This window comes from Mirounga leonina, unplaced genomic scaffold (assembly GCF_011800145.1).
Source record: "Mirounga leonina isolate KUSES-001 unplaced genomic scaffold, KU_Mleo_1.0 Mir_151, whole genome shotgun sequence".
NCBI classification, from domain to species: domain Eukaryota; kingdom Metazoa; phylum Chordata; class Mammalia; order Carnivora; family Phocidae; genus Mirounga; species Mirounga leonina.
In genome coordinates, this window is record NW_023270377.1 from 32,544,938 (window position 1) to 32,561,655 (window position 16,718).

Here is a 16,718-nt window from a genome sequence, read left to right on the forward strand (position 1 = left end):
CTCAGTCTCTGTAAACTGCTAAGTTATGAGAGTAGAAAAGAGATAAACTAAAAGACAAATTCCTGTTTATAAGTCCTTTTAATCTAACAGGAAACTGGATTAAAAGGAAGAAACAAGCTTGCTCCTTTGGAAGAATTTCAAAGACAAGAAGGATAAACCTTCAGTCTTAACAATATGTAGCTATGAGCCTTCAGTGGCAAGAAGTATTTTCATTTCGCAGATGGGGAGATGGAGGCAGAGAGAGTCAGGACTTTTAAAGAACCTTCTGGTGGGTCCCTGTTAGAAAAAGAAGTAGTCTGAATTTGCAATTCTGTCTGTTGCTTAGAAAACTACAAAAAAACCCTATCATGTTTAAATATATGAACACACGTGAGAAGTGACTTATACCTAAGGCCATTCACTGCAACAGATTTGAAACTACCTAAAAGTGCTACCATTTGAGGACTAGTCAAATAAATTATGGTAATTCGCTCAATGGAATATTACACAACCATGAAAAGCATCTCTTTATGAATTAACATAGGAAGAACTCCAAGCTCTATTAAGTAAAAAGATGTAAGACTCTGAACAATGTGTATGATATTACAGTGTGTATAAAATATGTGTCTGGGGGCGCCTGGGTGGCTCAGTTGGTTAAGCGACTGCCTTCGGCTCAGGTCATGATCCTGGAGTCCCTGGATCGAGTCCCGCATCGGGCTCCCTGCTCGGCAGGGAGCCTGCTTCTCCCTCTGCCCCTCCCCCCTCTCATGTGCTCTCTTTCTCTCATTCTCTCTGTCTCAAATAAATAAAAAAAAAAAATCTTAAAAAAAAAATTTAAAATATGTGTCTGTGTGTTCCTCTACGTGTGCTGGCTTATATATGTGTACCACAGGTCAGGAAGGACACACAGGAAGCTAGCAACAGTGGAACCCGGGGGGAGGGGAGCTGAGAGACATACCCTTTTGTACTTAAATTTTCAAAGACTGTCTGAGTATGTTTCACATTCAAAATTTGAATTAAAAAACTAAAACTACTAACATAACATTGTATGCCAACTATACAGCAATAAAAAAAAAAAACTAAACCAGGAGCACCTGGGTGGCTCAGTCAGTTAAGCATCTGCCTTTGGCTCAGGTCATGATCTCAGGGTCCTGGGATGGAGCCCTGCGTCAGGCTCTTTGCTCAGTGGGGAGTCTGCTTCTCCCTCTGCCTCTGTGCTCTCTCTCCCTCTCAAATAAATAAATAAAATCTTAAAAAAAAAAACCTAAACCAAACAAAATGCAATTTGTCATTTTTAGTATGAATTACAAATGCAATGACTAAACCGTGACTGAAGCACATAACAACACTTGGTGAGTGAGCGAAACAAAGGACTGAAAATTCGATCCTGGCTTGGTTATTCTGGCCAAGTCATTTGCTCTTCATCTGTTCCTTCAGCCCATGAACACTGATGGAGTGTTGTGTGCCAGGTTGTGTGTTAGGCATTGGGAGCACAAAGCTGAAGGATCTATTTGTAAGCAGTTCACTGACTTGTGGAGAAACGACATAAAACTTCAGCATTGCAATGCTCTGATAAATGTTGTGACAGATTATGACAGGTTTCTGCAGGACCTCACAGGAGGTGAAGCTAAATTAGTCTGGGGAAGGCTTGTTTACCAGGGGACGTGGTGCTAAGTCTTGCAGAGAAGGGGGAGGTAGGGTAGTTCCTGGCAGAGGAAGCAGCCCGTGCTGGTCAGGAGGTGGGGTGGTGTGGCTGCTTTCGATATGGGCCAGATCTTGCGGGTTGCAGGATGGAGTTAAAAAAAAAATGGATTTATTCTATCTCTCTATTTATAAAAGAAATACATCTTTGATGCCAGACTTTACCAGAAGGCCAATGGGGACATGGTAAGAAATTTCAAGCAAACCAGTGAGAGGACTGAGCTGTATTTAGAAAGAGCACTGGCAGCAGTGTGGTATTATAGGGCTGGGGTGGGTGGGGATAGTAACAAACACTTTGTAAACACAAACTGCAGCGCTGAAACCAGACACGAGACAGTTGCCTGAGTGGCTGAGGTGCAGGTCCTGCAGTCAGACTGCCTGGAGGCCCTGACTCCTACACTTGATGCCTTACAGAGCATGCGACTTACTCAAACCCTGAGCCTCAGTTTCTTCAACGGACAGGGGCTGGGTCCGGTGACCTGCACTTCTCGTCTCTTGTTGGAGAATCTTCCACTAGTCTTGCCCACTACCCTCACGCATAGTGCCCCATCTGAGCTTGGTACTTTCAGGCCCACTGCAGGCTTTCATGAGGAGCTCCTGGAGAACGGAGGAGCGTGGGATGCAGGAGTCAGAGGTGGGGCTCCAGTGGGCCAGCAGCCAGCTACACGACCTGTCTCTGCACCTCACTCTGTCCATCTGTGAAATGGGAGTAAATACTGTACAGGCTTCTTCTTGAAAGACTTATTTAGGAAAATACATTTGGAAATTCTGTGTAACATGCCAAAATACATGCATCTAAAGGACTAATTTCCACAGCTTCTTAAAAACGGAAGAAAATCAGTATCTAGAGGCACCTGGGTGGCTCAGTTGGTTAAGCGTCTGCCTTCAGCTTGGGTCGTGATCCCGGGGTTCTGGGATGGAGCCCCGCATTGGGCTCCTGGTCAGCAGGGGAGTCTGCTTCTCCCTCTCCTGCCTCTGCTTCTGCCCAACCCCCCCAACTAGTGCTTTCTCTCTCTCAAAATAAATAAATAAATCTTAAAAAAAAAAAAAGGAAAATCAGTATCTTATTTAAGAGTTTCAACTTCAAGGTAGTACTTTTCTAGTGTATTATAGAGATCCTGCACGTTTTCTTTAATAAAGAAAATTGATTTATGAAAATCATCAGGTACCTTGTGTTATTAAGATTAAAATGTATTATTAATTCTCTGCTCCTCTCCTAGGTTCTGAAGCCAAAGCAAAGATGTACAATTAAATTCTTCACAGGAACAGAGTAGACTGACCGCGTCAAGATCGGGTATTGTGGGTTTTGTGGCTTTGAATCCTAGCGCTCTCTGCTGGCAGTCGTGTCACCAATCATCAGCTCATTTTACCAGCCCCGTTTCCTCATCTGTACAGCAGAGATCTCAGAAAGCGGGAGGGAAAATGAAATAAAGTTCTAATATGGGCCTGGTCCTAAGCAGGAATCAACGAATGTCTGTTCCTTTCTCCTTTATGAATTGAATCTTTTGTAGGTGTGAACATTCTTTCAAGATTATTATTTCATGTAACTCTTACCTCACTGTTGAGAGGCAGCTATGGAGGTCCCAGTGTTACTATTTTCATTTTACTAAAGAGGAAGCACAGACCCAGAAGCGTTACAAGGTCACTCATTTGGGGTCTGCAGTGAGGCTTTATGGCAGATGGTTGAAAACATGGGCTCTGGAGCTGGGCTGTCTTTATCTTGTTTCTGTCATTTACTAGCTGTAGGACATTTAGGGAGTTACTTAGCCTCTCAATGCCTTAGTTTTCTCATCTGTAAAATGGGAAAATGTTACCTATTTCTTAGATTCATTTTGTGAATTAAATGAGTTCTTGCATGTAAAATTTAGAACAGAGCCTGGCACAGAGTAAGTGCTCAGTCATGTCAGCAATTAGGATTATTTGCCTCTCTTTCCATTCTCCTTTTCTGCCTCAATATATTTTTTAAAGGTTTCTTTTTTTTTTTGTTTTAAGATTTTATTTATTTGACAGAAAGAGACACAGCGAGAGAGGGAACACAAGCAGGGGGAGTGGGAGAGGGAGAAGTAGGTTTCCCACCAAGCAGGGAGCCCGATGCGGGGCTCGATCCCAGGACCCTGGGATCATGACCTGAGCCAAAGGCAGACGCTTAATGACTGAGCCACCCAGGCGCCTCCTGCCTCAGTATTTTTATCTCCTACTCTCAAACCCTGAAATTTGCAATGCTTCCTACATGCACCAGGAAAAATGAATGAAATGCCCTGTGGATATGCAGGAAATGCATAAATGACATGTGCAGAATGAGCTGGTTTCTATAAAGCTCCAGATGCTGAGGACAGGACTTTTCTCTGTTGATTCACCATTCTTTTCTACACAAGCCCTGAGATTAGCCCTTTTCTTCAATACTTAAGGATTTCCTAAGAATCAAGGAGCTACCATGTCAAGAGGGGAAGGTTTACTTAAGGAGAGCTTTTAACACTGAACATTCTCAAGAAAAGGTGTGATCTTTTGGGTAAGGACAGTCTGGGAGTGTGCGGTCTGTGGGTCCCCTGCAGAAGCAGGCTGTTACAGTTTCTGTGAGTCTTGGAAAGGGTTGACTGGAAATTGGGCCTTGGGAATGACAATGCCTTCCCCTCTGTAACACAGCGCCAATATTGCTGAACAGAAAGTGTAACTTAAAAGCACTATGGACACTAAATACACAAAAATAATTGTAAAATTCTACACTCTGAATTCTGCAGTTTCTAGATGCTCCATAAATATATTTATCTCATTTCCATAGTAATTATCACCTTTGGACATACTATACATGTTGCCTAGGGCAGGACAAGGATCCTGGTCTCTTTTGTTTGCTGATGTATTCCAAATGCCCAGAAAGGTCCAGACACATAGTAGGTAGCAGATGCTCACCATGGATTGAATGAGTGAGTAGTGATGATGTTGATGATAGCCCATCCCGGGAAGTACTAACCATAATTCTTTAGGCCCGAAGGGGAGAACTAAACTGATGCTACGAAAAAAAGGATAGTTTCATTAGTATAAGTATTTTGGACTAAATGGTATTCCTCCAAAATTAATATATGGAAGTCCACCACCAGTACCTCAGAATGTGATTGGACTTGGAGACATGGTCTTTAAAAACTTAAAATGAGGTGGGCTCATCATTGGCATGGGCTCTAATCCAATGACTGGTGCCTCATAAGAAGAGGTAGGACTAGGACACAGTCACACGCAGAGGGAAGACCAGGAGAAGACACAGAGAGAAGACGGCCATCTACAAGCCAAGGAGAAAGGCCTCAGAAGAAACCAACCCTGCCAACACCTAGATCTCAGACTTCTGGCTTCCAGAATTGTGAGAAAATAAATTTGTTAAGCCACCCAGTCTGTGGTACCTTGTTTGGTGGTCCTAGCAAACTAATATAATAAGTAACGAATTAAAGCAATTATTTTGAATACTTGTAGCATCCCCCGCCATCCAGAGTCATTCTCTCTTATTGTGGTTATAAGGACCCTCTTTTTTCTTTTTGAGATATTCCTCCCCTCTGCCCTTTTAGTCCCTGTGACTTCAGGCTGGGCCAATTAGTGTATTCTAATTTCCTTGCCACAGTGATTCATTTGGGCATGGGCATGTGACCCAAGTTTGGCCAATGAGATTCAGTTCCAGAATGATCTAGAAAAGAGAAGTCAGTGACCACCTTGTTACATGGGGAAAGAGCCTATCTAAGAGGAAACAGAGGAATGCAGAGCCCAGTCATGGAGTGAGATAGCTTGGGGACAAATAACATGATTCTTCACTGAAGCCCCACACTGCAGAGCTGGGATTGGAGTAGCCCAGAGAAGATGTAACCTGAGAACTCTGGATTAGCTGAGGTTGGAAGGGGGACCCTCATGACCTCCCAAGTCTCTGACAGCTTACAGCATTAGACAATGCCACCATCACGAACCCTGCATGTATTTGGTTGCTTCTCCTCTGTTTGTCTTTCCTAGTCACTTTTTAAAAAAATAGATCTTATTTTTTAATATTTTTAATAGATTTTATTTATTTATTTATTTGCCAGAGAGAGAGAGAGAGAGAGAAAGCACAAGCTGGGGGAGTGGCAGGCAGAGGGAGAAGCAGGCTCCCAACCAAGCAGGGAGCCCGATGCGGAACTTGATCCCAGTCATTTCTTATCAAGGGCCTGGGATGTTGCTCTCTAGGGTTGTATAAAGGATCAGAGATCCTTCCATGCCAAGCCTTGCTTGGTTCCTGATTAGTTTCTTTTATTCCCTGATCATTTATTCCCAGTTCATTCAGCTCTTGGGGTGGCAAAGAATGGGTAAGAAGAGGACCCTAAGCCAGAGGGCTGTTGGATTAGAAGGGGGCCAATTTATGGGGCCTTCAGTGAGCACCTTCCAGTGCCAGGCACTGTGTTAGATGTTGGGGCAGAAGAGACTACTGCAAAGGTGGACAAATGACATCCCCACCATAGGAACGCTGAGTACCCTTAACTAGATATGAAGCTGAGCTTAGGAGAATAATGAACTCTTAGAGAACAGAAAATAAGGTCAGACATCCAAAGAGGATATGCAGTTGACTTGTAAATAGTTACCAAGAATCAGTCTTCTCCACTAATCAAAATACCAGCTCTACTCAGTTACGGTGATAAAAGAGTAACAATTATTTTAGCTACTGTCAAGATAAAATGAATTATATTTGCTTGTTTTATGAGGTAGTTCAAGGTTATCCTTTCTACTCTCTTTTCTCTGTCCCCCACCACCCAAACCAGACACCCAACTGATTTGTCCCCGATGGCTGGCTGTGATTACTGTCCTAATTTGTTCTTCCTTCATCTGCTACAAACTGCCTATTTTCTGTCCCTTCTGATAAAGCAGGAACTCTGAGGGACTTCTGAAGCTGTTTTTGCACCATGCAGAAATGTATTAACTGGAATGCCTGTGTATGTGTCTATAAAACCCCTCGCCTTCTCAGTGTGAGATCACCTTCAGGAACGGCGTCATGTCGATGTGCAGCTTGCGCGTGTAAAATTCTTTTCTGTTTGAACATATCAGCCCTTTATTTATACAACTTTGAGGCTCTCCTATCTTCTGAGCTGCCGCCTCCAAGGACTGCTGGGCTCCCTGTGAAGAGAAGCAGAAAGCCCAACTTTCATAGGAATGATATACAGTGCGACAAGAGCTAGTCTAAATCCCCAAATATTTATAGAAAGTAATTTTTCATCGTTGGAACACTAGTCATAACACCTATTTTTACCATTGAAGACACAGGGGACCCAGATGTATAGAGGATAATCCAAGTCTGGTTATTAATTCATACCTGGGATCAGTATAATGGCAAAGGGGAAAAAAGGACCTTCCTGTGTCCCACGATTGTAATCATTTTATTCAATCCTCACAACAACCCTGTTCTTGTTATTCCCATTTCACAGATGAGGAACCAGAGGTTCTGGGAGTTACTTAACGTAACTTGCCTAAAGCCATAACAGCTGGTAAATGGCAGAGCTGAAATCACCATCTGCCCCAGACTCGTTTTTTTAATGAGATCTTTTCAATACTTGTATGGCTTCCACAAACGGTTATCAAATCTACCTTGTAGATAAAGTTATAGCAAGATTCCAGTTTATTTGCAAGCTTAAAATGTATTTGATGTGTTAGGAGGAGTGATTTGAGCGAATCTAGCAAGAGGGAAGGAAGAATGGGAGGCCCTGGGGCCTCTTCAATCTCTTGGGCCACACTCTCTCCTGTTACTACAACAAGCCAATGATGTCATGATTCAGAGCACAACAAAGTTTGATCTGAAGTTGTTTCCAGCCCATGCTCCATACTGCAAGCTGGGTGATCTTTCCAAGATGTAAAGTGGACCACACCAGTCTTCTCCTCTGCTGAAAACATTAAAAGGCCCTGGCCCTCAGCATGAAGGCCAACCCACTTAAAAGACTCTTCTTGCCTGGCCCTGGACCATCTCTCCTGCCTCATTCTGTCCTTCAGCAAATACTTATTGAGTGACTTTTCTATGCCCAGTAGAGCAGATATGACAGTGCAAGAGGCAGACAGAAGTCTCCACCCTTGTGAAAATGGCAGACACATTCCATTGGGAGGGAAGAGATAACAAACAAGTAAACATAAGTTATGTCTGCTAGTGATTTGTGATATGAAGAAAAATAAAGCAGAGAGGGGAGTAAGGAGTAGCTGGGGATGGCAGTCGAGGCTGCAATTTTAAGCAGGGTACTTGGGGGCAGGCCCCATAAGAAAGTGATGTTTGAGGGGTGACTGGGTGGCTCAGTCAGTTAAACATCTGCCTTTGGCTCGGGTCGTGATTCTGGGGTCCTGGGACTGAGCCCCGCATCCAGCTCTCTGCTTGGCTGGGAGCCTGCTTCTCCCTCTGCCTCTGTCTGCCCCTTTGCCTACTTCCATTCTTTCTCTCTCTCAAATAAATAAAATAAAATCTTTAAAAAAAAAAAAGTGATGTTTGAGCAAAGCTCTGAAAAAGGCCAGGGCAGGTGCTGTGGGACTCTCTGCAGGAACTGTTTACCTCACTGTGGGAATAGCAAGTGCAAAGAGCTACCACCAACACTGACCTGTCAGTTCCCAATGCAATGTCCTTCCCGTTCCTGAGAACACATGCCTCCCTTCTAATTCCTCCTCGTTCTTCAGGTCTGGCTCATCTGGGCCTTTCATGACATCCCGCAGTACTGAGCACTTCCCCCATTGCCCACAAGGATGCTCATGCTGTGCAGCCAATTTGCCTCCCCACTAGACTATAAGCCCCATGAGGGCAGGAACCATGACTGTGCTGTTCCCAGGTAACAGCAGTGCCTGGCACAGGGTCTGGAAACAAATATACACTTGGTAGGTATTTGCTGAACAAAAGAGTAACAATCACATTGGGGCAAGCTATGTGTTATGGCCCAATTCAGTTACAGTGGGGAAGGCCAGTGAAGACGTCTCTACAGGAATTATGTGCAGACCTCCAGAGACCTGTCCTCTGCCTAGCACTGGCTCCTCATTTCCAAGGAGGAAATTTGTTATTTTTCAGGGCTGATTTGCTGGGGTCACTAGTATGCCATGAGATCACTGTGGGTGTGGATTTGATCATTTCCATATTTTCTAGGAGACTAAATCTCAGATGTCTGTCTCTCTGGGCCATTATAAACTCCCACTCCTATAACATTTATATTAAAGTATTAATGATGAATTAACAGGTGGGTCCCCACAAACAGCCATCATTTTGATGAACACCTCCACCCATTTCCTTTGTTTTGAAATGTGGCTAAAGACTTTTCTGGACAAATACATATCCAATTTTTTGTCATCTCAGTCGTATATCTGATTAGCTCCTTGGAGTGAGACAGCCCCTTCCTGTTTCTAGATCAAATGAAAACATTTGGTCTAAGCTAGAATCAGACAAAAATTTTGAAGCTTTCTAGCTTCCAAAATCATGCATGAATCACTGGGTGCAATAATAGAAATCAGACAATCCTGGTTTGAGGGAAATTTCTCCATTATCTTCAAGAGCAGATTTTGTGTTAGCCCAGGAGACAAAAGCATAGTCATAGCCAGGTCCAATGGCTAGAATTACTTTAACTCCTCATGTGGGGCGCAGACTGAAGAGTAGGGAGTTGAGAGGCTTTGAGAAAAGTCTCTCCAAATCACTGACCTATACATCTTTTTTTTGGTTTTTCTTAAGTAGGCTCCACGCCCAGCGTGGAACCCAACATGGGGCTTGAACTCACGACCCTGAGATCAGACCCGGCCTGAGATCAAGAGTCAGACACTTAACCAACTGAGCCATCCAGGTGTCCCCGGCCTGTAAATCTTTTGATAAAACAATTCTTTTGACTGTATGGCTCATCTCCTTAACTTCTGGGGCCATGAATTCTAGCTTGATGGAATGTCTTCATGAAGGCTCTATTGTCACTGGAATGCGAAGAACTGTTTTTACTTATTACATTCAAGTGTTCTAACAAATAAATGATAATGGAAGGGGGTGTGGGAGATGGGAGGAAAGAAAAGATTAAATATATGAAGAGGATTCTGGGAGGTGGTAAGAAGAGGAGGAAAGAGTCAAGAAAGTTAAAGCCAGGCAAGAAAGCCATGTGTTGGGATGGGTTTGCATTTATTCATTAAGCTGATATTTACTCGGTGATATGTGTCAGACAAACAAACATGTACAGAAGCAGAATGATTTTAGATAGTGATAAGTCTATGAAGACAATGAAATGGGATAGGATGGAGGTTGAGGGGAAGGGGTGGGACTTGTCTTTGGGTGGTGAGGAAAGACCTTTCTGAGATGACTGGAGCAGAGAGCTGGGTGACAAGAAGGAGTCAACCATGGAAGGCTCTATCTTTAGCCGTCAGAGTAGCCTGTATCTGATTATTCAGAGGTAAAACCAGGCAGGGGTCCTCTGAAAAGGAAAGTGGAATTCCTGATTGCTAAGCCTGTTCTGACCGGCCCTCTGGGCTCCCTAGAGGCACCCTTCTGTTTTCTGGGTGGAAGAGCCATCATAATTGACCCTTGCAACTCTTGGGCTATTTTGAGAGTGAAGACAGCAGAATAATAGTAAACAGGAGTCAAGGTATCTGAAGATGCAGAAGGGGGAAGAAAGCGCAAGGATAGACAGAAGGGAAGGAAAATGGGGGAAGTGGTCGAAAGCAGAGATACCTGAAGCTTTTTTGTGTCTTTTTTTGTGCAGGCTTCAGTGGGAATGATTACAAAACTGGTGGAAGGGTGAAATGTTTAGCAGAAAATCAAAACCCACCTATACCGTATTGTAACTAATATTTTCATGTTCTGCTAAAAACACCTGGAAGCCTTTCTCTTCAGTAAATGAAACAATAAAGATTAATGAATGAGTTAATTTGGTAAAGCTGATTTGAATTGCACAGAAGGTGTTGCGTAAGTACTTGGCATTTAAAAAGTTATCTGACATTTAAAAGGAGATGGCTGTTAATGAATTCAAGAGCTAATCTTATACTCTGACAGAGAGTGCCATGGAAAATCCAGGATTATTATCTTTCTGTAAACATAATGTGATTCAGTTGAAAGCCAGAACAAGAGAGAGCTATGGGCTGTAATACAAATACCCAGATGCACACATACATAACGCAGGAAAACTTACGGAGGATGTCCATTAAATAAATACCATTCCTTTCTGATTCCCGTAATATCTGAGCCCCAAACTTAAAGAAAAGCCCTTCTCTCTGGTAATTTGCCCTCCTCCTTGCAGCTTGTCTATTTTGAAGGGTCGCCACAATGGGTTGGCTCTAAAGTCACTGGAACGTCTTACCTGAAGAAGGAAAGCAGGTTCTAAACTCAGTCAGCTAGATCTCCACCCATGCGTCCCACAGAGCCACCAAAGATACAGATCTGTCCTGCAGGCATCTCTCAGACCCTCCTCCTTACTTCTCCCACTCCTTTCTAGTTGGGGTTCCCCATCTCCATAGCTGCGGCTTAACAGCTCCAAGAAGAGCCATTGTCCCTCATTAAGGAGGCTGCAACACTCTCACTGTCTAACTGCCTCCCACGCAGCTCACAACTTCATTCTGCCCGAGAGAAAGCTGCCAAGAGTCTCTGGGAACCTGTGGGCAAGCTGAGCTGGAGGAGGAAAACAGAAGGAAGGAGGGCCTTTGTAGCCAAGATCTGAAATGTGCTGGGGCACACACCCCATCATTATCTTAATGCATGGAGAGCAGGGTCGGGAGGCCTTTGCTGAAACCCTTATGTGGTCTATCAAGTTGTCACATCAAACCTCTGTGCACACAGGGCATTTGTCCCCTCCTGTGAGCAAACAAAAGGAAAAGAGCCAGTCTCTCCTTTGGACCACCAGGCCCCCCTCCTTGGCTGAGGGTCTGTCCCTCCACTTTCTTGGGGGCTGGGGGGACTCTGAATCCCAGCGGGGATGGACAGATCTGAGAGATTTAGTCACTGGGGGTGGGGAGGGGTGAGGAGGGCTAGGATTCTGAGCTTCCCCCTCACCATGCTCCCTACTGGGTGGGTGGGGACCAAATCCTGGAAAGGGCCACTCCTGCCAGGGAGCCATGGGCTGAAGGGTCTGGCCAGTTCCCCAGCACTTGGCCTTCTCAGGCCCTGTTACTTCTTGCCTGTGGAACTAAAAATGGGCGGTACGAATGGGGACACAGTGCGAGCTGAGGGAGAATGGAGCCCTTCAGGGCTCCCTATGACTGGGCTGCTTGGGGAAGGATCTGAGTGGGCCAGGGGCTCTGTATACACTACCAACTCAGGGTAACTGGGAGGGGACCCAGCCTGTGCAAAGTCAGGGACCCCAACCAGCCCAGGTCCCCCTCTGAGACCTTATCTCTGTCTAGGTTTCCTTGGCCTGGAGGAGCAGAAGACCTCTCGTCTTTAGGAGGCCAGACAGAATACCAGGATCTCAATTCAATAAACTGGTCTGCCTGCTCGGCCTCTTTCGGAGGAGAAGGACCATAAACCATGGTGTGGTTCCACTCATCCCAAGGGTGCCCAGCAGTCCATGTGCCCATCACCTGGGTTCATCCTGTTCATCTTGGCCACCTGACATCCTGGCCCACTTTTTGTGTTCTAAAGGCAATTAGGTGCTGGTGAGATGGGCAGAGTGGATGGTTTTGGGAGGGGCTCTGCAAGGAGGCATGGTGGACAGACAGTTTGGTTGGAAGCCAGAAGAGCCTTATTTCCCCTCCTGGCACAAATTTTGGTCTCCATCCACTTTTTTATGCTGCAACTCTATGAAAGGAGATTTTATATCCTCCTGAGTGTTTAGCAAATTAGTCCCAATAGCTAGCAAACGTAGATTAGGAAGAGAAACACTGCAATCTCCAGTCTTAATTTGTGAGAGACTCATTTAGGGACTTTTGCCATGTCATTAAGCTTTTTGTGCCTCAGTTTCCCTGCCTATACAATGGGGCCAACCAACTGCACTGTTCCCCTCAGGGAACATTTGAATAATGAAACCCAGGACACCTTAATTCCATGGACTTCTACTATCAGGAAGTAAATCTTATCCATGAGTTCTAATTGATAGTCTTCAGTTTAATTAAGTGCTTTGTTGACACAACAGAATCATTGTTTATCTGGCTTAGCAGGAGCTGGAGGAGAAAAATTTTAAGCCAAAATAGTGATCTCTTTTGCCCCAGGGGAGGTAGAAACTAGCTTTTTCTGTGAGGGGGTGTCTGGCTGTCTTCAGGCTGGAACTTTGCCTGTGTTTGAGAGATGACGCATCCTATTTTAGCCTGGGAGATGAGAGGTGTTGGGGTGCAGGGTGAGAAATCTGAACAAGCCCCTACTTTTTTCTAACCCAACACTTTAACCCAAAACTGTGTGACTTTTCTTGTTATCGCTGGGTCTGGTGTGACTTTTCCAATCTGACAGCCAACCGAGAGACAAGGTATCTCAACTTGCAAACTGATTCCACTCTAAAAGGTCATTTAAAATCAGTCGATTTTCACTAGAAAAAGAAATGACACCCATGTTGCTTTGATTCCCACATTGGCCCATAAAAGTTTATCTAACCCGTAATTTAGCTGGACTAAAAAGCTGAACTAGCCCTGGTAGTGCTGGGACAGCAGTGGGCTGGAAGGAGAGAAACAAAGATCTCCTTTCCCTTTCTTTCCCACCCCCTTCCTTTCCTTTGGGTCCTCCTGTCCTCTGACCTCTAAGTTTTCTTGGGCAGCCCTGTGCTGGGTGGGTGGGTGGGGGGGGGGAAACGGGGGTTGGGCCCTGCCGGATACAGTACTCCTGACTCCAAAATTCTCTGCCTGCCCCCTGTCCCAGGCCTTCAACTGTGCTTCCTTAAGTGCAGGACAGAAAACAATTAAAAAAAAAAAAATTTCACAATGAGATATGAGAAACCCAAAGGAATCTCTAATAGAAATATAAGCAGTGAAACAAAATCCAGACAGCATGGAGGGTATTTGGTTGGGGGGACAGTTGGGCTTAGGGGTTGGGAGTGGGTAGAGTGAGGGATGGGGACAATGGTAGGTAGACTGGCTCACAGTCCTTTAAATTATTCTTACTTTTCAAGCTTCTCCTTTTCCACATCTGCCCTTTTCGATTGTATACAACCTCCAAGTTCTGTTTTATAATGGCTTTCAAGCAGAGAGCAGGGGGATAGAATACTTTACAATTGTAATTTATTGCGATGGCTTAGTGACAAACATTGTGCTAATCCCTTTCCATATGTTGTTTCATCTAATTCTTGTCATGACCCCCATGAGGGACATATTATTATCCTTCACAGATAAGGAAATTGGGCCTCAGAGAGGGTAAATAACCTGCCTGAAACCACACAGCCAGTTGGGAAGAAGCTGGGATCTAAATGCAGCTTTGTGGGATTCCCAAACCAGCAGACCTCTTTGCAAGTGCAGGTCACAGGCTGAATGGGACTCTGTCAGTCATGACATGTTTCCTCATCTGTAAAATGGGGATAATAACTGTAACTACTTCATAGGGATATCGTAAGGATTAAGGAAGATAATCAACGCTGCACATAGTAAACCTCAAAAACATTGGCTATTATTATTTAAAAAAACACTCTCAAGATAATGGGGAGAAAACTGTTGATACTTATAATAAAATGGAGGTTCATTATACTAGTCTCTACTTTTGCATGTGTTTGAAATTTTCCATAATAAAAAGAAAAAAAGAAAAAGAAATCAACTAGGCACCTATCATGTGTCTCGTTGGAACTAGCAGCCAATAGATCAATAAATACAGACTTCCTGGAATAATGATAGCGTGAAAATTAAAAAAATAAAAGCCTTGGTTTTGTAATTAAAAACAAACCCCTCTAAGTTATCCTTAAATTGTCAATGGAATTTGGGGCTGACAAAATAATCCTGTGGGTGAGGTTGAACCAGAAGTTGAAGTTTGCTTAGATCTTCAAAAACCTTTGAATCAAGCTCCACGACCAAAACTATTTACAAAGCCAGGAGGAAGCAAGGGGAAGGGGGAGGAGAGGGGACGAGGAGAGAGAGGGGACCAGCATGGAACCTGGGGAAATTCTGTGCCATGCCTTTGGAAATGAGAAACAAAAGGTGGGGAGTAAAGCCTAATTCTCTGGATAGGGAGATGCAGACAGTTAATTCTCTTAGGAATCAGTAATAGGCCCAATCTTACTTATCAGCCTCAAAAAGATCTCCAAGAAGAGTGCCTAGTGATATCTCCTATCTGCACATGACCCAGAGAGTGAAATACCAAATTGTGCCAACCAACAGCAGGAAGTATCTGGAGAGTGTGTGAGTTCTTAGAGAAATGTCATCTGAACTTCCATATCATTATCACTGGAAATAAAACAAGTGCCACCTCCAAATCCTATTTGAAGGATTATAACTTTTCTACCGAGAACATGGTCCTTAATGTCAACTAAAGATTAATTTGTCAATTTTTTTTCCAGTAGCTACCATGTGTCAAGAACTGTGCTAAATACAAGGGATACACAGGTGAATAAGGCAAAATGGGGGTGGGAAGGGTGGGGGGAGTCTGTCTTTAAAGATTAGTAGCTTGTTCTTTCAGATAACTGCCAAAAAATTCAACAGAAGGCAGGGTATGCCTCAGAAGGACACTGAAACGAAAGGTTACCTTTGTACCCTTTTGCACAAAAACTTAGTGTGTCTACAGGTGGGTTTTTATGTGTATGTTGTTGTTTGTTTGTTTGTTTGTTTTTGTCCTGCAAGAGGAAGGCTGAAAGGGTTATGAACACCATCTGTGAAACCACCAAGGAAACAGATGGGGTAAACACAGGTTTATTCAACTTAAATCCTAGTGTGCTAGAATTACAGGCTACTCTTTGAAATCCCAAAGAGGTAAATTTAGGACACCTAAGATCAAATATGAATTCATACTCTCAAAACTCATAAAACCTGAACTTAAGAGATAATATAGGTTGAAATAGAAGTGGCTTTGTGAAATGGGAAAAAGGGACATAATTCCAGTTTAACAGGATTTATAGGACACTACCAAAGTTCTAATCCCCACAAAGCAACAAAACAAAACTCAAGATAAAGCATGTGAGAAAGGATGTTTGCTTTCCTTAACAGAGGGAGAAAACGGACAATGTGAAAACTGGTGAGATTGTTTCTTTCTTATTTTAAACAAAGAGATGCAGTGATTCTTGGGAAATCTAATTAAGGTTTGAGCATGTACTTTAATACTCTTTACTGACAACCTCTCTGCCCTGACAGTTCTATAAACCAGTGGGCTAAGGACTATTCTTGCTCCAAGCTTTCATGGATGGATCTGGGTGCACAAGAGTTTCATAGTTTGAGATCCAAACTTTTCAGAAAAAGAGGCAAATTCATTGTCCCTCAAAGTCTAGGGTCAGAGGGATAAAATGCTGAAAAGGGGTTAAGATCTTTCAAAGGAGAATTCTGGTGACCCTATCCCAACAATAAAAACTTAATAATTTTAATTAACAGTAGTTAAAAAACAATGGCACTGTGGTGTTGACCCTTGTTTAGCTTGCTGCATACTTGTTTACTGTGACTTCTAGATCATTTTAAGCCAGACTTGAAAAAACCCAGTTTTCTGCTTGATTCATTTTTCCTTCTTACGGGGAGAATTTTGGAAAAAGAAAAAAAAAAAAAAAAAAAAAAAAAGAAGAAGAAAAGAAAAGAAAGAAAAGCAGTGAAAAACAAGAAGGCAAACTAAAATCAAAACCTCAACTCAACACAGCCCTAATTTCAAATTAGCATGACCGCACTTTTTTGCATGCGTTATTGACAAGTCTTTTCCTCATAGATACATTTATTATTTTTTTACATAGCTGCAGTTCTAGTTAACATCACTTTGATTTCCACTTTTAAAAGGTAATCAGTAGTTCTCAATTGGGGGTGATTTTCCCCTCAGGGGACATTTGGCAAGGTCTGGAGACATTTTTTTATTGTCACAACTGGAGGGCTGTGCTCCTGGCATCTACTTACTGGGTAAAGGCTAGAGATGCTGCTCGACATCCTACAACATAGGAAAACTCCCCACGACAAGATATATCTGGCACAAAATGTTGATGGTGTGGAGGCTGAGAAACTATGAGCATTAAATCACAGTTTCTAGT

The 16,718-nt window shown here is 43.4% G+C and overlaps 1 protein-coding gene across 2 annotated transcripts in view; it reads right to left on the minus strand.

Annotated features, from left to right (window-relative positions):
* The window catches only part of KIAA2012 (KIAA2012 ortholog), a 102,687-nt gene that overhangs the window by 27,504 nt on the left and 58,465 nt on the right, over positions 1-16,718 (minus strand). For both annotated transcript variants that reach the window (XM_035007364.1, XM_035007363.1), the window contains exon 14: positions 6,658-6,795. In XM_035007364.1, the coding sequence (XP_034863255.1) occupies positions 6,658-6,795 (138 nt within the window). The remainder of the gene's footprint in view (positions 1-6,657; positions 6,796-16,718) is intronic.